Below are 22,522 nucleotides of genomic sequence, written 5' to 3'. Positions count from 1 at the left end.
AAGCTCTTGGGTCCTGGACTAGACACTATTTGCTCTTGAATTACACACAAGTTTAACCTGCTTTTTCCACTTAGGAAGGCAGAAGTAAGAGGTGGCTCTAGAGATAGACAGATTGATGGCAGTGAAAAATGATAAGTCTGCTTCATTCAGAAACCCCATTCAAAAAGACAGTAAATGGAAAAGAAAACTGAAAAGGAATAAACTTACATGGTCATAGAGAAAGAGAAAAAACGATGGAAAGGGCTGATGGAAAGTGGGTCGATGAGAGGGGGCTGACCTGGCAGAGCTGGAATCTACAAATGTGCAGTGAAGGAAGCAAAATAAATAAATAAATAGAGTGAGAGAGGATCCATGATACAGAGCCCTGGAAAGGCTCTGGAAATAGATGTCCCTGATGAATTGAGAGCCAGTGTCCAGAATGAATGGAACAGGGTTACTTATCCACAAAGCACTTGAGACACAGTGCCTAGGGCCAACAACAGTCATGATGCACTCTGGAGTGAGGCTGACATAAAGGACTGGTTGGAAGATCTGCATAAATACCAGTTAAACTCAGCATCTATACCCAGATCCCATCCCCAATTGACCCAGCTAGGAAGTACCTCTTCCCAGCCTAGCAGAAGATAGGAGGATTGTTATCTACAAAGTTAAACCATCCAGAAGTATTGAAAAGCCTTCTCTAATTAGAAAGGAGGCAAAAATCTGTAGGAGAGAGAAAATTGCAACTGGAAAATAAATCACTTAAATGAGTCAGTACATAGATTTAAAAAAAATTTTGTGTGTGAAAGTGATAATTAACTGTTTTGATGATTAACTGTTTTGATTAACTGATTTGCTGTTCGTTAACAATGAACAGCGAAAGGATAAACATGAAGTTGTTAAAGAGGAAATAAAAATCATAAAATGCTGGGGAGGGTAGTAAGAAAATGTAGATATTTTAAAAAATGTGTTTGAGCCTATATTACTATCAGTCTAAAGCAAGTAAATATAATAATGGGTTAACATACTTGAAAAACAAAACTACAAATCGAAAACATACAACAGATTCACAAAAACTAGAAAGAAGAGAACTCAAGTATAATACAGAAGAAAACCATCAAACCACAAAAGGAAAAACAAAAAGAAAGGAACAAAGAAGAAATACAAAATCAACTGGAAAACTGGGTTCGAAATGGCAGTAAACACATACCTATCAATAATTATCTTAAATGTCAATGGACTAGATGCTCCTATCAAAAGACATAAAGTGGCAGATTGGATAATAATATTCTGTCTACAAGAGACCCACTTTAGGGCAAAGGACACATGTAGATTGAAAGTGAAGGGATGGAAAAAGATATTTCATGCAAATGGAAATGACAAGAAAGCAGGGGTAACAATACTCATATCAGACAAAATAGACTTTAAAACAAAGACCATAAAGATAAAGATGGACACTATATAATGATAAAAGGATCAATATGAGAATAGGGTATTACAGTCATTGACCTATAGCACCCACTATAGGAGCACCTAAATACATAAAACAAATACTAACAAGCATGAAGGGAGAAATTGATGGGAACACAAAAATAGTAGGAGACTTTAACAGCCCACTCACATCTATGGAGAGATGTTCTAGACAGAAAATCAGTAAGGCAACAGAGATCCTAAGTGACACAATGAAACAGTTAGACTTAATTAATATTTTCAGGACATTATATCAAAAAAAAGCACCCCACAATACATATTCTTTTCAAATGCATATGGAACGTTCTCTACTATAGATCACATACTAGGACAAAAAACAAGCCTCAAAAAATTTAAGAGGAGAGAAATTATTTCAAGCATCTTTTCTGACCACAGTGGCATGAAACTACAAATCAACCATAGAAAAAGAAATGAGGAAAAAAAAAGATTATTTAGAGACTAAACAACATGCTACTGAAAAACCAGTGGGTCAATGATGAAATTCAAAGAGGAAATTAAAAAATACCTTGAGGCAAATGACAATAAAAACACAACCAAACAAAAATCTGTGGGTTGCAGCAAAAGCAGTACTACGAGAGAAGTTCATAGTGATACAGGCCTTCTTCAAAAAGCAAGAAGAATCTCAAACAACCTAAACAACCACCTAAAAGAATTAAAAAAAAGAACAAACAAAACCTAAAGTCAGTAGAAGGAAGGAAATGATAAAGATCAAAGAGAAAATAAATAAAATAGAGATTTAAAAAAATAGAAAAAAATCAATAAAACCAAGAGCTGATTTTTTGAAAGGGTAAACAAAATCAACAAACCTCTGGCCAGCCTCACCAAGAAGAAAACAGAGAGAACCCAAATAAACTAAATAGGAAATGAAAGAGGAGAAATAACTAATAACACAGAAATACAACAACAAAAACCTGTAAGAGAATACTATGATCAATTTTATGCCAACAAATTTGACAACCTAGAAGAAATGGGCAAGTTTCTAGAAACATACAGTCCACCACTAAACAAAGAAGAAATAGACTGATCACTAGAAGTGAAATAGAATTTGTCATTAAAAACAAAAAAACTCCCTGAAAACAAAAGTCCAGAACCAGATGGCTTCACTGGGGAAGAACTTACACCGTTCCTTCTCAAACTCTTCCAAAAGATTGAAGAAGAGGAAGTACTCCCAAAGTCATTCTGTGAAGCCATCACCCTAATATCAAAACCAGGCAAAGACGCTACAAAAAAGAAAATCACAGGCAAATATCTTTGATGAACGTGTTGGGTTGGCCAAAACGTTCGTTCAGATTATTCCATAGAATGTTATGGAAAAACCTGAACCAACGTTTTGGCCAACCCAATAAATGCAAAAATTCTCAACAAAGTATTAGCAACAAAATCCAACATCACATAAAAAAGATCATACAGCACAGTCAAGTTGGATTCATCCCAGGATCACAAGGATAGTTCAACCTATGCAAATCAATCAGTGTGACACATTACATCAACAAATGAAAAGACAAAAATCACCTGATCATCTCAATAGGTACAGGAAAAGCATTTGACAAAATTCAGTATTCATTCATGATAAAAACTCTTTCCAAAGTGGGTATAGAGGGAACGTATCTCAACATAATAAAAGCTATTTATGACAAACCCACAGCCAACATAATACTCAGTGGTGAAAAGCGGAAAGCCTTCATGCTAAAATCTGGAACGTGATAAGGATGCCCACTCTCACTGCTTCTATTCAACACAGTATTACAAGTCCTAGACCCAGCAGTCAGGCAAGAAAAAGAAACAAAATGTATTCATTTTATTTATAGTGAGGTGGATGGACCTAGAGTCTGTCATACAGAGTGAAGTGTCAGAAAGAGAAAAACAGATACCATATGCTAACACATATATATAGAATCTAAAAAAAATAAAATGGTTCTGAAGAACCTAAGGGCAGGACAGGAATAAAGATGCAGACTTAGGGAATGGACTTGAGGACACGGGGAGGGGGAAGAGTAAGCTGGGACGAAATGAGAAAGTGGCATGCACATATATACACTACCAAACGTAAAATAGATAGCTAGTGGGAAGCAGCCGCATAGTACAGGGAGATCAGCTCAGTGCTTTGTGACCAGCTGGCAGGGTGGGATAGGGAGGGTGGGCAGGAGACGCAAGAGGGGGTAGATATGGGGATATATGTATATATATAGCTGATTCACTTTGTTATAAAACAGAAACTAACACACCATTGTAAAGCAATTATACTCCAATAAAGATGTTAAAAAAATAAAATGTAAAATTGTCAGTATATGCAGATGATGTGATACTATATATATAGAAAACCCTAAAGACTCCACACAGAAACTACTAGAACTGATAGACGAATTTAGCATGGTAGCAGGATACAAGATTAACATACAGAAATCTGTTGCCTTTCTTTGCACTAACAATGAAATGTCAGAAAGAGTTTAGAGAGTTTAGGAGTTTAGAGAATTCCTCTCTGATGAAACTAGCCCACAGTTACTGACTGCCCACAGATACTGACATTTAGAGGTTTTCCATTGAATTAGCCAGTTCCCCAATTCCCTGTGGCAAGATTTACTCTTCCAGAAACCCACAGATTCCAAAGAGCATTTTTATTTCATCTAAGAGAGGGTAGTGTGTCAGTCAAACATAGAAGGGATGGTATAAAATGAAGTTTCAAAAAATAAGAAAATTACAAGTACTGTAGTCAAATTTTTTTTAAAACTCAGCAGAAATATTGGAACTTAAAGCTGAGGTTATTTCCCAGAATATAGAACCTAAAGAAAAAGGATTCAACATCAGGAGGAAAAAAACAAAAGTAGAAAATAAAGCATTTTTTTTAAATGAAGCATTTATTGACTCTACGAAAAGAAAAAAAAAGTGTACAAGAAAGAAAAAGGAAATGTAATCAAAGAACATGACTTTGCTCAGCTGTGGACAGTATTATGCATAATCATAATAATGTAGATTCTGAATATTGGTTTGACCAAAATTGCATGGAAGAGTCCATACCATTGGAGAAATTCAGTGGATAATGTCTAAAGTTGATAGATAAGTGATAGCACAGAAGTATATTTTGGGCCATGGGGAGGGAAGTACCTGAAGGAGAATCTTGGCAAGTTGAAAGCTCTTGCTTTCAAGGTGGTGAGAGGTATGAACCACTGCTCTTCAATATAAGCTTTGTAGTACTTGATGTTTATATGGACTGCCTTCATATGAGAACAAATAATACATTTCAAAAAATCAGATACACTAATTTTAAAATGTCAGCATGATGGAGCCATTTAGTGTTCAAATAGCCACATGCATACAGTAGTCCCTGGAAAGCATTGTGGGATAAATAATGTTCATTGCAGTGGTCTTGCGTCATCAAGAAAATGTGTGATTCTGTTCTGCATGTTCTGCTCTAGAGAAACAGATACGATGGGGGTTCTTCTCCATCCAAATGCTACATGCTTTAGTTGTTTGAGGAGAGTCCTGATGTGGAGTGTCCTAATCTCCCAAAGTGGGAGAAATGGTGTGTGTCCCCCTTCCTCATGTCCCAAGCAGCCTCACCCCGTGTCCAGGAGAATCTGGGCTGATTGGCCACAGACTGACTTGCTCCGGTCCAGAGCTCTGATAATCATCATCAAACACCCTCGGGTTTGCCAGACTCCTTCCTTTCCGCCAGGCGGGGCTGAGCCTCCCTCGGGTTCCCCATAAGCCCCTTGTCCTTGGATGGTTGCCTTGAAGTCATTTAGTGAAAGTCACTGGCCCCAGAGCAGGCTGTCCTGTGGCAGAAATTAACCTCCCCAGGCCCAGAGGCTGCAGTGGTGAGTGGGAGGGAGACAGGAAAGAGAAGCAGCTGAGAGAGCAGAATTTAGCCTCTCCTCATAAAGTGTTTCCCCTGCTGGTTCTGATACCACAGAGACCGCAGAGGATGCTTCGCTTGGCTGCTGCTTCCTGGTTTAACCTCAGTAAAGCGAGCCAGAGAGCCAAATAAAATGGCCCTGACCCAGCTGAGTCAGAGTTTGTTAACTGGTGGTTTGTGCTTTTTTCCTGGTGATCTTTCTGTTTTCAGGTACTGTATATGGGAGGATTATAGCAAGATGTCCCGGGCTAGAATGAGGCTCTTTGTTTAAACCCTCATGTAGCAAAGACTGTGTCCCAGCGTGTTAAGCATCACAGACCAATTAATGCTATATGTTAATCTTTTGATCTAGCAATAAAAGGGAATGGCTGGCTTTATTTTATCTCTTGCTACAAACCTTGATCAAAGCTGTAGAGATTTTTTTTTTTTTTTCCTCAATAGAATTTTGTGAATATTAAGGGCAGGCAGATACGTTTGAAGATACTGGGATTTGAAAGATAATAGTGAACCGGCCACTAAAGGGAGATCCTTTGAAATCTGGAAACAGAATATTGGATGTAGAGGATACCCCTGACTTAGTTCACAGATAGGTTATAAGGAATAGGTAATACAAAGAAAGGTCAACCTTTTCCTCCTCCCTCCTTTCCCCCTCCCCCCTCCTCTTCCTCTCTTTCCCCCTCCCCCTCCTCCTGCCTCTGTCACTAAGCTGCCCTGTCTGCCCCCTCCCCTAACCCTACCAACTACAGAGGACTTAACTGTGTGCCTGGAACACAGTTCATTACATAGAGAATTTAATAATTTTAATATGATGTGTCTTTTAATAATTTAATAATAATATGTGCAACATCACATATCAAGAAACTGAGGCTTACAGCACTTAAGTTACTTGCCCAAAGCCACCCAACTGGAAGGTGGTAGAGTGGAGCTCGGAAACTAGGTAGCTTGACTCCAGGGCTCCTACTGTGTGCGTGGCTCACAGAGAGGGCTCAGTTATGTCAGCCCTGAGCTGCTGCTGCTATCGATGTTGCAGAGAATGAACCACAGAATGATTAAGTGATTTGCTCAAGGTCGCACACTGGTCAGTGGCCATGGAGTTTATCCAGTTGTCTGATTCCGGGTCACCCCTCTCTCTGCAGTGCCAGGTTGCTCAATATATGAAGAATTAGTGCTTTAACTTCTAGAAACCTATATCCTTCTAGGCAGGTTCCAGGTTCTGAATTCTCACATTGCTTGAATTGTTTGTAAGTTTGAAGTAGCACAGTTAAGCCCTGCCAGAAGCAATGGCAAAGAAACTATTTTAGGTTAATATCTGTTTCCTAATGAATGGGGAAAAAAAAAAACTGTGTCAATATTAGATTCAATGTATTTCTTCTTCCCTGATCCAAGTAATAAGCAAAAAACAAAACAGAACTAAAAAACCTATATTCATCAGGCAAAATTTTAATTTCAAGCTACGGGTGGGGGGGGCACAGTGAATCAGTGGTTGCCTAGATGTGGCAGAAGTTCTCTCTCTCCTCAACAGTAGGACAAGAGCTCTCACCCAAGGTTAACTGGTTTCTCAGGGCTTGAGCGGGTCAGTTATCCATTTTATCAGTTAACCTCGGGTAAGAGGGACCACGGCTCTAGACCATCAGTGTGTGGAAAACGCCTTGGTGGTGGCCGCCCCATCCGTCTTCTCCGCTCGTGAAAACTACCTCAGACCTTGGCCCGAGCTGCCTGTCAGCACAGCTCTGCCACTCCACCGTCTGCAGGCCCTGGGCTGGGCCCATGAATCACCTGTTTTCGAAGAAAAAAGACAAAAGACAGTCAGCCCACAACCGTCCTCGTTTTCTCATTCCATCTTCGGAAAAGCCTATCTACATTCTGTTCCAGGTTCAGCTCAGCATGATCGTCCCCTTTGCGTCTCACTCCACAGCCTTAAGCCAGGAACAGTCTCACCCTTCAGGAAAGTTCCTGCACACTGCTGCTCTCTTATCACCCTTACGGTCCTCTGCCTGGTATTGTAGGTGTGTGTGCTGCGTCACTGTCCCCACTGGAATGTAAGACTTTGAAGGTGAAGAGGGTCTTTCCTATCTTCATTTTCCTGACAACTCGTGGCGCAATGGTTTTTCTGTATTTGGGACTCAATTCATAGTGGTTTAACTGAATTTTCAGGCAGGTACATGCCATGTGGTAATGAGGGTTTGGAAAGACAAGGATGACTACCTACATTCTTCTTCCTAATAACCATCTGGTTACTGACACGTTTTGTCAGAGATTCGTCCTTTTGTTTATGGCTTTAGTTTACTCCAAGAAAGGAAGGATGTCTAAGCTGGGGGTTGGCAGAATATGGCCTATGGGCTACATCCAGCCCTCTGCCTGTTCTCATCTGGCCAGTGAACCGAGATAGTTTCTACATTTCTAAATGTTTGGTGGGGGAAAGACAGGGGGAGGAAGAGTAATATTTTATGACAAAATAAGATTATATTAAATTTAAAATGATATGAAATCAAAATGTCATTATCCACGAAGAACGTTTTACTGGAATACAGCCCTAGCTGTTTGTCTACATATTGTCTATGGCTCATTTGCACTAAAGCAGAAGATTTGAATAGTTAACACACAGATGATTTGTCCCACAAAACCTAAAGTATTTATTATCAGGCCCTTTATAGAAAAGGTGTGCCAGCCTGTGTTCTGAGTCATTCTCAGAAATGTCTGCCACCATGTGGAAGGGGGATCAGGTGCCCTTTTTGATTAAAGGGAGATGGGTTGAAGGCACAGGATGCCTGGAGGAAAAGAAATCTGGAGAAAGAAAAGAAAGAAAGGGGAGGCAGAGGCCACCTTGGAGATGCTGGATCCTCCTGGGTTTTGTATCCATGCGTGGCAAACATTCTACAAAAAGATTTCCATCTTTCTGAGGAGCACCTGGATGGTCACAGCCAGTGGACCTGCCGGAGGGGGAAACCTGGAGTGTTTTCCACAAGCATTTTCCTCTCCACTAAGAACTCTGCATAGTTCTTTGGAGAAATTGTGAACTAGAAAGGGTGAGAGTAGGAGATTATCATTCACTCCTGATCATTCCGTGTACCAGAGCTAACTAACATCTACAGTAAGATCTAAAGGGCTCTGTGTCCTTGTTGTCTTTGATTCAACAAACGTGTGTGTGTGTGTGTATGAAATCTCTTTGGAGTGTGTCTGTCTATCTGTGTGTCTCTTTGGGGAAAATCCATTCTGATTGAATGCCAATTAATTATCATGTATGTGGGGATCGTTAAACATTTAGAATTTTCAGAGAAAGATACATCAATTAGAACTTGGCTAAGATCAGCTCAGCCCCGTGGGGAGTGGGGATTACAGTTTTGTTTAGAAATCTGCTGCCACCATATATAAAATATATAAACAGTAAGATCTACTGTATAGCACAGAGAACTATACTCAATATCTTGTAATAACCTATCATGAAAAAAACAAATCTGCTGCCATTTTCATATGTTTCTCTAATTTTCTTATTACAGGGTAATGCCCTGTATTTCAAATCTGCCAGAAATGTTACAGTGAACATCCTCAACGAACAGACTAAAGTCCTAACTCAGCTGATAACAGGTAAGAAAAGAAAGCACTTAGCAGTGTCTGGTCCACGGTAAGCGCTCAAAAAACATACAGTGGAAGGTTGAATGAAACACCACGTGATGTATCTAAAGAAGGGAAAGTCTGCTCGCACAATTTACAGTGTCAGAAAAGAGAACAAAGCATGTGTTCCCTGATGCTACTCAAGGGCAGAGTCTCATCCTATCACACATTTAACTTATGCAAATCTGATGATACTCGTTTAGGGGGTGGGGAAGAAGAATAAACTATTTTTCATGTAGCATGGCCCCTAAACACCAGCTGCTCAACCACAGGAAAGCTCTCTGCTCCAGTGCCAGAGGAAAAGCTGGCTGTGTTGTATTAACTGGAAGAGAGCACAGTATACACAGAACCATGTACATCGTACTTTATGGGTTGTAAAAGGGATTTGTAATGATAGTTTGAATCCATGCCATATTTGCCGAACGTGCTGACTTTGAACCTAGCTCAATTGCGAGATGCAGATGTACCCCGACTGAATATGTTTGTGTAGTTCCTTTTCATAGCGCAGATCTGCTCCTAACAGCCGTGGAAAACACCCAGTGGGGTTTAAGCTGCACAGTGCTGAAATTTAAACAAGAGTTGGTTATTCACCATAATGACTCTAATGATGAACATGGGCCTCACGGTCGCGGTAACACGCTGGGTGGTATGACCGGTGCCCCTCTGTAGGTTATGAGCAGCGGTAGATAGGAGCTGTCATGCACCTCCACGGCAGAAGGGGAAAGGGGGGCTATGTCTGCACGGCACTGTTACACTTGCAGACAGAAGATGCCATTTGTTTGGCTTCAGGGCTGAAAGAAATGTCTACAGATGGACATTTCGAGAAGCCAGTTACCCAAATGTCCTGAAACATTACTGGCACTAAAACATCTGGAGCCCCACTAATCCCAATGCCACGGGGAGGCAGATGCCTTTGTGCCCAGAGTCTCGCTGGGGAAAGAGCCTCACTCTCCCGCCACCAGATGTGTACATCTGGAGAGCCACAGCTGGTGGGTGACCTGGACTGGCTCCCCTGGAGGAACAGCTGTGGCAGAGCCCGTAATCCATAAAATTGCTCTTCCAGCGCGCGCCCAGCACAGCGGCCTCGCTGCTCTAACATGTGGCCCGCAGTCACGATGCTAAATAATTAAATAAACAACTTCAGTAAGCAATGATTTAAGCAATGTGCATGAAAATTGCCTCCAGGAGGGAAATAAATCCGACCTCCAGCTCCCAGTTCCTGCGTTCAAAAGGGACTTATGTAGCCTGATCATTTGATCATTTGCCATCTATTTGCAGTGGGAGATCTGGCTGACTTGAGAGATTTTGTTTTGATAAATCTGGAACCGGACGAATGACTGTTACTCAGGAAAAGAGTCTTTCTGTCCCCCTCCTTCTCCCCCCACCTCCTCCTTTTGCTTCTCTCTTCCGACTCCCCCTTTTCTCCTCCTTCACTCCCTCTTCCTTCCCCCTCTCTCCATCTCCCTTTGTCTCCCTCTGCCTCCCCCTTCTCTCTCACCCCTTTCCTCTTTCTCTCTCTCTTTTTCCTCTTCTGTTGTTCTCTCCTCTCTACTGCCTCTCTGTTTCCCCATCTTCTTTCTGTCTCCCCTGACCAGGGCAGGCCCCTGGAGCTGAGACCCCATCCCTACCTCTTAAAGTAAGGCACAAGGTAGCTAATATTAAACGAGATGGGCAGAAAGCCATCCTAACACCAGCCGGCAGCAGCCTTTCAAGATGCCTTCGAGAGAGGATAGTACATACGTTCAAATAGAATTCCCAGTACATACACCCATGCACGATCACCCCTAAAGTTTCCCTTCAGGGTTCTCCTTTTATATTGATGCACATGGTGGAAAGCACAGAGCAGTTCCAGGAGAAAGTATCCTAAGGCCCGGTACACTTAGTGGTGAACTTACCTGACAGCAAATCATTTTGCCTAAGCGGCCGGGTTTACTATGGCAGTCCTGAGGATTCGAGAGTTCTCCTGCTTATTACCTAATGATCATGTCTCAAAAGCCCAGAAGAAATTCCAGTGTTAGCGATTCAGGTAATCTTTTCACAGGAAACAATGTTTTAAATGATGGTTAAGTTCCCAGGCCAGGCGACACGGGCATACCTGACTCATGCTGCTGCTGATTTACTATCATCTCAGTAGTAGGTCCAAACAGGGAACCCTCTGACCTGCAAGGAGGAAAGTTGTAGAAGTCTTACACGACATCTAGCCAGAGTGGGGAAAGTCCCCAGGATCAAGGGAGTTGAGGAAAGAAATTAGACTGCACGGCCCCCAGGTCCTTCTCGCTCCCAGATCCATGGCATTGGCAGGACTGGGAGATGGCCAGTGCATCCTGATGGAGATTAGATAAGGAGGTGCTTCACACGTACACTACTGTGCACAGAAAGGGATTAATTGAAGATTAGTTTCAGGTTACAAATAACGATCTTTTCCATCCTGGAGAGGAAGTGAGCTCACCAAGAGACCTCCTGAGCAAACGCAGGTCTCCAGCTCCATTTACATTTCTTTGTAGAATCTTTTTTTTAAAGATTTCATCATGTCCAAGGAGCTTGGGCAGCCCCAGGTGAAATCAACAAAAGGACAAGCCATCTGCACCATGGAGCCAGCAGTTGCTCTGTGGGGTTTTGGCTAAAACTACCAACTACTGAGCTTTATATACCCAAATGGTTCCGTCCATGTTGTATTCTCAGAAGCCTTGAAAAGCAAGATAACTTAATGGTGTCTTGTGTTCTCTGATGGCTGCAGTCTCTTCAGTACACGCTCCTGTGTCTCACACACCATTGGTAAGTTCAGAGTAAACTTAGTTTACACACAGACCAGTGTTCTTGATGCCTCAGGGGTGTGTCTCATGGTATTGCCCAAGTCCATGAAAGCAAAGTCCAAGCATTTGTGTCCACAAGTCATACCGCCATATCTGACTAGATCCAGAGGGGGCAAATTGTGCTCACCCCATGACCATCCTGAGATCATTCATTCATTCACTCATTCGTTCATTCATTCATTAGCACTAGACCTCCTGATCTCCAGTGTCCCCCCTAAAAAGAAAAGGTAACAACCTCAAAGCATTGCCAAGTAATACAGATTTTACTGAAGGTTTCTTGTGACCAAGAAGACAGCTACATCTTAGCCCTCCCTAAGCAACCTAATCCCAAGCCCTCACTGCACCTGTCTCTTCTTTCAGGATTTCTCTCTTCCTTGTCTCCAGCTTCCTAATTCCTTTCATCCTCCAAAAGTTCCTCTCCTAATTGCCCCAGCATCCTTTTCCTTTCTAGACAAATAAACATCCCTTTTCTGCTATGGAATAATTCCTAGGGCACAGTTCCAGATGCAGATCTGCCATTAGCTCGCTTGGTGACCTTGAGGGAGCCCTTGGCTTTGCTTTCACTTGTTCTCACGTACAGCGTGAAGGCAGTCAAAGAAGACAATGTCCAGGTCCCATACCATTTGGAAATGTGTGCTCTGTCTGCTGTTTCCATCCCTCACTCATTAAAGAGCCTTTCCAGTGTGCTTCTTTTTGTCAGAGGGCCAGTGTGGATGTACTGGCAAGAGATCAGTTTTGCTGAATTGACATGATGATGCCAATGAGGGAAGTTCACTCAGAGATGGTCACCATTTGTTCGTTTCAATGTGTTGTGACCATTACATTAGAAAAATGGCGATGGTTATGATCCCAATGGCAATGATAATCACAAGATCAGTCCCCTACATGTCACAACTCTTTTCTGCCTACAAATTTCTCTTTATGAACACAGTATAATTCAGTCCTTTTAACCTTTCTATGCGATAGATAGAATCGATGGTAGTAGCACAGTTTTGCAGATGCAGAAAATGAGGTTCAGAAAGATCAAATGATTTGCCCAAAGTCACATTACCAGAAAATGAGAGAGTTGGGACATAATTTTTGTCTTCTGATTCTTAGAGTGATAGCCTTGCCAAAGAGGAAAGCGGCCCCAGACATCCAGGGGCTGGCCGGGCTCTAGCAGCCAAGCGTTGGTGTTCTGTGTGGACATAAATAATTTCACAGAACATCAACGCCAGACAAGGCCACTCGTGGCCATGAAGGATGGAGAAAAAGCAAAAAGCAAACACCACCCTGATCATGTCTGAACATAGATGAAAAATAGAAACTTTTATCCAAACCACAGGAATCACCAGACTTCCCCCTCTTCCCCTATAATATTAATGACTACTGTTTGTTTATCCATTACAGTTTGGCGTTGCTCTGGTCTTCCCTACTCTAGATAAGATTTACTAAGAGCTAATCGTAAAATTACTCCCAGTACCTGACAGCATGTAATGCAGAATGAAACCTTGCTTCCTTAAACCCTGCCTCCGAATAACCAATTATAAGGCCAGATCCTGTAATAAGTTCTTTCTTCTTATTGAGAAGCCCTATGGTTCCCCACGGGTGTGTGTTCTCTCTCACGGCAATGAGTTAAAAACGCAACTTGTTCAACTCCAAGTGTGTTCCTAGTGATCTTTGCCTAGAAGGCACTGAGGGCCCTTTCACTACTACTTTTTACTAATAAGTGACACTGCCTTGAAAAATAACTAGAAGGAAACAAAAATGCTATACAGTCGGCCCTCCATATCCACGAGTTCACATTCCTGTATTCAACCAACTACAGGTAGAAACATATGGGGGAAAAAATTCCAGAAAGATCCAAAAAGCAAAACTTGAATTTGTCCCATGCTGGCAACTGTTTACATAGTATTTATATTGTATTTGCAACTATTTACACAGCATACATTGTATTAGGTATCATAAGTAATTAGATAATTTAAAGTATACAGGAGGGGCTTCCCTGGTGGCGCAGTGGTTAAGAATCCACCTGCCAATGCAGGGGACACGGGTTCGAGCCCTGGTCCAGGAAGATCCCACATGCTGCGGAGCAGCTAAGCCCGTGTGCCACAACTACTGAGCCTGCACTCTAGACCCTGCGAGCCACAACTACTGAGCCTGAGTGTCACAACTACTGAAGCCCAAGCGCCTAGAGCCCGTGCTCCGCAACAAGAGAAGCCACCTCAATGAGAAGCCTGCACACCGCAGCGAAGAGTAGCCCCCGCTCGCCGCAACTAGAGAAAGCCCGTGCGCATCAACAAGGACCCAATGCAGCCAAAAATAAATAAATAAGTTAATTAATTAATTAAATTTATAAAAATAAATAAAGTATACAGGAGAATATGCATAAGTTATATGCGAGTATCACACCGTTTTATGTAAGGGACTTGAACATCCATGGATTTCGATATCCGAGGGGTATCCTGGACCTAATCCCCCACAGATACTGAGGGACAGTTATATCAGAATCTCCTGGGCAGTTTTGGAAAAAATATAAGCTTTCTGGACTCTACCCTCAAATATTTTTCTATGTGAATTTCCAGTCCAAAAGATAAATTCCTTTTTGATCTCAGCTATTGTCATTGAGAATGATGACACCCCCAGGTTATTCTGATGCACTTCTGTGGTCTAGCTTTTTGGAGCCTTCTGAACTTCAGGTATTTAGGTAGCGCTATGTTGTTGTTGTTGTTGTTTTAAGAATTCTAACACTAACCTGTTCTACTTTTTCCATAATACCTAAAGCTCTCTGCAGTTTTCTGGTTGATTAATTAACACACGTTTAAATGTCTGTCTGTCTGTCTCTATCAGCAGGTAAGTGCTAAGGGATCAGGGACTTTGTCTTCCTTTTGCCGCTACTATAGCCTCAGCTTCAAGAAGAGTATCTGTTGTGATATGATAAAACCTCTAAAATTTATTTTTTATTGAATGAAATTCTATCATGAAAGATTCAGTAACTTTCAAGGCAATTAATAACAAGATATTATAGCCTCTTCTGTCAAGAAATGACTTATATACTTGTCTGGTGTCAGATGCAGTCAGCGGGTCAGGGGTAGAAAGAGTGAGGCAGATTTCAGCTGAATTTAACGGTGCCCTTTCCAACAGTTAGGGCTGGCCAAAGATATGCCGGTCCTTCAAGAGGTGGTGAGTATTTTGTGCTTTCATAAATGCAAGCCAAAATCTACAAGTATTTGAAAGTAATTTGCTGGTTAGCTGAGGGAAATCTCACTCAAGCATTAGTTCGGAGGAAGGACAGAATGGTTTTTAAAATCCTAGCTGGAGAGCGTATGATTAAAAGTAATTGACAAGACATGGCTAGAGTCATGCGGCTAATTGTCACAGCTAGCTTCTGAAAACCAATCCATTTACATTAAAGTCCAATACAATCTTGTCAGATGTATCTGTTCTGCGAAAAGCTCTTTATAATGGAATGCAACGGAACTAACGTATTCCCTCTCTCCCCCTTCTAGGGCCAAAAGCTGTAGAAGCTTATGGCAACAAGTTCGAGGTAAAGACAGTTTCTGGAAAATTGCTCTTCTCTGCAGATAGCAATGAAGTGGTAGTAGGAGCTGAGAGGTTAAGAGTTTTAGGTAAGTAAACTTCAGTCATTGAACTGGTTTAATGCTACTGTGTACATTTTCGAGGAAAAGTTAAATGGTGTCTATAAGAGTGATTTTGGCTAATTACCTGTAAAGGTAATTTTACTCTCTCAAAGCAAGGATGATGAACCTCCCAGGCCCCACCTTAAAAGTTTCTCAAATCGTGAGTCTTTGTGGCACGTCCGCCATCATCAAGCTTCAGGTGGCGATGTGTGCTCATACCAAGAAATGTACTAATCCTCACAGGTTGGCAGTCCTGCAGTAAGCAGCCAAGACTTGTATACGTTGTTACAGTGATTACTAAACCTGGCTGTAAATTAAGAATCATGTAGGGAACTTCTGAAAAGTTCAGGTTCACGGATCCAAGCATGACTTAACTGAATTAGAAGTTCTTTTGTAAGGACCCAAGGATTTATTTGTAAAAACAGGAATTTCTCTGTTGCTTCCACTATTGGAATCATTGAATTTGGCTGGACACCGAAATGGTCTAGCAGGGTGGTTTAAGAGTTCTGGTACTGGAGCTAACTTAGCTTTTCATCCGGCTCTGTCACCTACTAGCTGTGTGATTTTAGACAAATTACCAACATCACTGAACCAGTTTCCTTTTCTGCTCGATTGGGCTAAGAACACCTACCTCCTCTAGTTCTCCCTAGGGCTCAATCAGACTGTGTTAGGTCATGTTATACACACTTATCACAGTGCCGAGCACAAAACAGTACTCATTCAGTGCTGCTGCTGTTAATACTCATGCTACTATTAATACTAATCCTGCTTTTCCTTCTCTTGCTCTCTATGAGTACCAGTTAAAAGCTCAGACTCTGGAATTAACCCACTATATTTTTAATGCTATCTCTGTCCTTTAATAGCTGTGTGACCTAAAGCAAGGTAGCTAACCTCTCTATACCTATGTTTTGCTCATCTATAAAATGGGGGTAATAGAAGTATCTACGTTCTGAGACTGGAAGGATTGAATGAAATAATCTATGGAAAGTGGTTCGTAAGTTGGCTAAAAATAGGAAGTGTTCACTAAGTGCTAGATGTTATTAACTTAAATTATTATGTTATTTGTACTTGAACTTATTATTTGCTGTGTACATTATTAGTTGCACCCTGCATCTTCTTTCTTCTCTATTAGTGCTGTCTTCCTTCTGTTCATCACCTCCACCCTCAGTCCATCAGCTTGTCTGGCCCGTGTGTCTGTCTCTCTATCTGATATAATACACATTCATATCTAACTTTCTTGCTAGATGACTCCTAAGTTTCCATCCCCAGGCCTGGCATCTTCCCTGAGTTCTAGGTCTTGCTTTTCATCTAGCTGTTCCACCAGCCTCTCATACTTAGTGGATCTTGAGTGCCTAACATAATAACACACATGAACATGCACGCACACGCACACACCCCGCACACACACTCACCCTCTACTGTCCCACCTGTATTTACCCCTGACTCCCCTATCACTCTTACTGGCCCCATTATGCTTTCCTCTGTCAGTGTCAAAACGTCAGCATCGTTCTGACCGGCATCAGGCTCAGCACAGTCAGAAGATGGCAGTGGCCATCCTGACAGAGCTCAATGGCATGGGAGGGCCGGGTGCAGAGGCAGCGAGCCAGGGGCGGTCTAATCGCTGGTCAGGTGCTCACTGGGATGGAACAATTCCTTTGTCTTTCAGGGCCTTGCTTTTTCCTATCTGTAAAATGAGAGCTGTCTAGAGCAGAAGTTTCAAACAATTTTTTAAAACTTAGCAACAGAAACTTTTACAAATAAAATTTCATACCAAACCCCAATCAATAAAATGTATAAAAGAACAGCACTGGGCTTCCCTGGTGGCGCAGCGGTTGAGAGTCCGCCTGCCGATGCAGGGGACACGGGTTCGTGCCCCGGTCCAGGAAGATCCCACATGCCATGGAGCAGCTGGGCCCGTGAGCCATGGCCGCTGAGCCTGCGCGTCCGGAGCCTGTGCTCCGCAACGGGAGAGGCCATACCAGTGAGAGGCCTGCGTACCGAAAAAGAAAAAAAAAAAAAAAAAAAGAACAGCACTGCTCTGGGTTGTGGATGGGGATTTTAAGGCATAAAGGTTAAGCTGTATAGCTTCTTTCTCCCCGCCCCCCACTCTGTCCTTGGGAGACCTCTTAGAACTTATTTTTAAAACCCCTTAAGTAGATAGTCTTTAAAAGAAAAAAAGGTAGAGTCTACTGACCACTTGCCATGATCCAAGTAGGATGCTTTAGGTGCATTATTGCATTTAGACCTCACCAACACCTTGTGAGGCAGGCACTGTTTTTATCATCCCCATTTTACAGATGACGGAACTGAGCTATGGGGAGAGGTGAGCCATAGTAAAGGGTGAGAGCCAGGATTCCCAGCCAGGTATTTGAATACAGACTGCTTCACATTAAAGCACTATACTTTGCTGCCTCCTCAAATTGGTCCCATTTTTAGATGAGTACACTAAGGCTTGAAAAGGTGAAGAAACTTGCCAAGATCAAGTACCAGTAAGTGGTGGGACTGACGTTCAAATCCTTGCCTATGGGCTCCACCCTTCGTGCACATGGCTACACATAAACGTAGTTCTAAGACCTTTGCCAACTCTCACAATGAATGTTTTTCTCTATTATTCGTAGAAATGGCACTTTCTATGTTAGTTCTAAGTTTTGGGGGGAAAAAAATGCAGAAACGTTAAGCTATCCTCTTAGTCAAGAGTCTTTTGCTCTACCAGTTCTAAAATAACTGCCCGGGGGAAAAAGTGATGGTACCTCATGCCGAGATCATTTTGTACAAATGGTGTTTGGCACTTCCCATCAGTCTTTGGGGCTTCGTGAGTCACCTCACTGCTTTACAATCTGACTTTGCAAAGATACAGATATTTTACATGTCCAAACACTGTGGTTTCATCCCAGTGTACAAAACTCTATGATGGTATCATTTAAGAACTTCCCCCCCTCCCCTATCGTGACAAAAACTAAGGATTGGAAGACGATTGTAGCATTTGGTCACTTGAAGGCAGGTGGATAATTTTGCTGCTGTTGTTTCTTGTGCTTGTGACATTTCACTTACAGAATGATTTAGGATAAAATCTGTCTCTATCCATCATCAGAAGCATTTGCTTTTTTGTGTAAAAATGTAGAAAGGAAGCATCATAATAAATACCACTGCTGCTACCGATGCTGAAAAGAAGAGGAAATGACCACCCCACAAATCTCACATCAACCTACTCAGTGAAATGAGCCTAGTGTGTTGCAGAAATGAGCTTCCTGTCATCTGGGATTCAGCCATATGGTGTCGAAGGAGAAGTTTAGGCAATTTCATTTTCAGCTTAATGAGGAGTTTGTCTTTTTGAGTCATCAGACTGCTCAAACTCTTGGGAGGTTGGAATCTGGTTGCATATTTCATGGTGGAATGTAACATAGCTGGGTTTGAATCTTTGCTCAAGCATTTACAATCTGAGTGACCCGATCCAAGTCTATTTTTCTCTTTAAGCTTTAGTTTCTACACGTATAAAACAAAGAGAGAGGAATACAATAAAGAATGGAAGTAAGAATGAATGAATACAGGAAGAAACATCTGTAAATAAATCAGTAATGTTAGTTGATAGCTGAGTAAGAACATGCAGTAGAAGATAATAATAACCCTAAGGAGATAATGTCTCTTGGAAACAGTTGCTTAACCCATGGGATCAGAACAATTGTTTATACTCCTCTCTGGATAACCACACCCACCTATTCAGTTTTCAGGATAATGACTACCTTGGGCACACTCCAAGGACATTGACTAGTCTGGCTAAAGGACTAGTAGCCATACCTCATAAAAACAGTTCGATTATCCTGGAAAAGATATGGAGGAATCATGTAGGCAGACAGCAGTTGCTGACGTTTCATAATGCACATGTTTCCTGGGGTAAAAAGAGCAGGCAAGAGCTGTGTAGTCGAGTGGTGGAGAGAACAGGTTTAATCTCGGTTTCTGTCATTTGTCAGCCAGTGCCTTGGGATATGTCACTTTCCCTTTCTAGGCTTCCTTCTACTCTATGACATGGTGTAATAACGCCTGACTCTCTCAGGAGTTCGGGGAAGTAGATGGTACAGTATATGTACCGATTATCAGCACAGTGATTGGTACAAGGTCAGCACTCTACGTGCTGACTGTTGTGTCGGTGATGGTTTTCGCTGTTCCACTTGGACTTCAGGGAACCCATCAAGTTCTAAAATTGTACCTAGCCCTCGTATGTTCATAGAAGAAGGTACTCAGAGATTGGCTTAGGACTTGTAGGAGTGTTCAGATATCAGTTAAGTCTGGACTGGTAGATTTCCTGAACACAGCTAGGCTCAGAAGAGAAAATACCTTTTGAAGATAGGGATTGAAGGCCTGGGTTGAATTCCCAAAATTGTAGGGTCTTTCCTTCCACTCAAAGACAGTGGTTCTCAGAGCATGGTCCTTAAATTAGGAGCATCAGCTATGGTCTACTTGTTCGACATGCAAATTCTCAAGCTCCACCCTAGACCTATTGATCAGAAACTCAGGAGTAGGGCCAGTAAGCTGTAGGTGATTCTGATGTAGGCTAAAGCAGGGGCCTCCAACCCCCGGGCTGCGGACCTCTACCAGTCCGCAGCCTATTAGGAACCAGGCTGTAGAGCAGGAAGTGAGCGGCGGGCAAGTGAGCCAAGCTTCATCCGCCGCGCCCCATCGCTCGCATTACCCCCTGAACTATCGCCCCCCTCCCCAGTCCGTGGAAAATTGTCTTCCATGAAACCGGTTCCTGGTGCCAAAAAGGTTGGGGACCGCTAGGCTAAAGAACACTGACCTAAGACAGTCACAGCTCAATCATTTTGCCACCACTTTGCTGGTAGCTCTCATTTGAGTTCAGGTTCAGCTTGTTCCACTTTGCTCCAGAAAAGCTACAATATAAATAGAGCAAACACACACTGAGGGCTTATTCTGTGCAAGATGCCGGTCACTTGCCATGAGTAAATGCATTGGATCCACAGCACAATCTTAGAGGAACCTGGCTCATCACCTTGATTTATAGAGGGGCAAACTGGGGCACAGAGTGCTGTGAGCTTTGTCCTCAGTTCCGCAGAGGGACACTGGCAGAGTCGGGATCTGAATCCAGGCGGTCTTACCCACCGTGCCTGATGACCTCTGTCACAGTGAGCTTCAACTTCCCTGAACTCCGTAGCACGTTGCGTCATACTGAGCGGCAAAGAGAACTGGACCACAGTTGTCCACTTATTCCCCTCATTTCTGGCTTCTAGAGACGCCGCTCTTCCCACAGTTTTCCCACATCTGTAACTGTTCCTCCACTTCCTTCGCTACCTCTTCTTTCACTTACTCAGGGACGTGGATTCACTCCCGGCACCACATATGGACTTGCCCCTGGGTCAGTCCTTAGTTTTCTTTTTTCACGTTTCTATGGAAAATCCCATACTTACATACAGTTTCAGTAGTTGCCCTTCTCAGGTGACCCTCAAATCTGTATTTGCCTTGAACGGTCTTCTCATTTGTAGTTCCACATTTCCAAAAACCTGGACTTTTCTGCGTGGATGTCTCTCCATCACTTTCACTTCATCACTTGCAGCTGAACTTACCAGTCGCCCTGTCACACTCCCCACCTCTCCAGCACCTACTTCCCTAACTCTCCACACGGGGCCTCCATGCCCCTAGGCTTCAGGGCCTTGCTTTCATTCAGGTACCAGGCCCTGTCTTCCTTCCCATGGGCATCAATGTCTTTGTCAACCTTAGGTTTTCCATATTACAAAGGTATCTATTTAGGTCTTACACAAGAGAATTTAAGTTTGTAGCCAAGCCCGTTCATTTAATAACCAAAAACGTGTAAAATTAGCATGCAGGATGAGGCATGGTATAGTTTAACTTTAATTACAGAACAAAGGTATTAAGTACCAGTCAGCAGTCTTTAAAAAGCAGCAAACGTAGGCAACATAAAAGCCAGTGCATCTAAGAGGCATCTTCATGGAGACGCCAGGGAAAACATAATTTTGATCTTCATTAGTGACCAGTTTCACTGAACAATGAATTGGACATTATAGCCCCTATAAACAAAGCATAATTATAAAATGTTATTCTGATTGTTAATTAGGTCTCTTTATACTCTAGATTAGTTTTTTAAAATATGTCCTCTAGATGCCACTTGATGTTAATTATCCAAGTTACATTACTATCAATTGAAAAACGTTTTTAATTAAATCTAAAGCCATTTAAATTAACATAAGATTTATAGAAATTTAAATGTGGTCTGATGCATTTAGCCTTTTGAATTAGTTTTTGATGAAACCCTGTACTGCAGCCTGGTAATTGATAATTATGATGAAAAGAGTAGGGTGTTCTTAGTAGTGTTTATTCATTAAATATGTGTGTGTGTGTGTGTGTATACACACACACACACACACAAATGCACATGTACATTTATATATAAGATATCTTTACTGTTATTGGAGTCATGGAGATATAGAGATGAAGTGGTTAATGTTCCTACTCTTTCAGGGAGGTATCTTATCAGGGAGATGAAACACACATGCCAATATGTGAGAGCCCAAGCAGAAAACAAGCTTCTTAGAAGGATAGAAGCAAAGGGACTCCAGAATTACAGATTCTAGATGTAGTAGGGTGGTATCCCAGAGAGAATTTTGAAAGCTTTGTAAATGAAGGGAGTATTTGAACTAGGTCTTGAGTATGGATTGGGGGAAAAAAACACATGAGAGTGCTTTCTTGGCAAATGGAATAGCACTTGTTTATCTGTCAGGACTCATTTGGTTGTGATTTCTGTGAATCCAACTCAAAGCCAGAGGCGGGGAGATTTATTGCCTTGTGTGGTAGAAAAGTTCAGTGGTAGCCAGCTTCAGGCTAGATTCAGTGGCTCGAATAATGTGACCAAAATTCAGTCTCTGTCTTTCTCTTACCATCTCTTAGCTCTGTTTTCCAGTCTTGTATTTGGTCATCACCTCTGCTGGTGAACAGGAGGAGGGCTTACCTTCCGAATATAAATCCAACAAAGTCCTTGTTTTTACTCTGACTGGACTGACTTGGGCCATATGCCCATCCTTGAATGAGTCATCATGACCCGGATGATGGAATCTGCTGGTTAGCATGGCCTGGTTCATATTCCACTGCTGGAGCTACGGTGGGAAATGCCTGGGAGCGAGATAAAG

At 42.2% G+C, this 22,522-nt stretch overlaps 1 protein-coding gene across 1 annotated transcript in view; it reads left to right on the top strand.

The window, feature by feature from the left end:
- Positions 1–22,522, top strand: part of SGCD (sarcoglycan delta) — a 1,599,257-nt gene that overhangs the window by 1,442,857 nt on the left and 133,878 nt on the right. The window contains exons 9-10 of the mRNA XM_060008456.1: positions 8,821–8,908; positions 15,237–15,356. Coding sequence (XP_059864439.1) covers positions 8,821–8,908; positions 15,237–15,356 — 208 coding nt within the window. The remainder of the gene's footprint in view (positions 1–8,820; positions 8,909–15,236; positions 15,357–22,522) is intronic.

Source organism: Delphinus delphis, chromosome 3, assembly GCF_949987515.2.
Source record: "Delphinus delphis chromosome 3, mDelDel1.2, whole genome shotgun sequence".
NCBI classification, from domain to species: domain Eukaryota; kingdom Metazoa; phylum Chordata; class Mammalia; order Artiodactyla; family Delphinidae; genus Delphinus; species Delphinus delphis.
The sequence above is the reverse complement of the archived record's forward strand: the minus strand, read 5'-3'. Positions and strand labels throughout refer to the sequence as shown.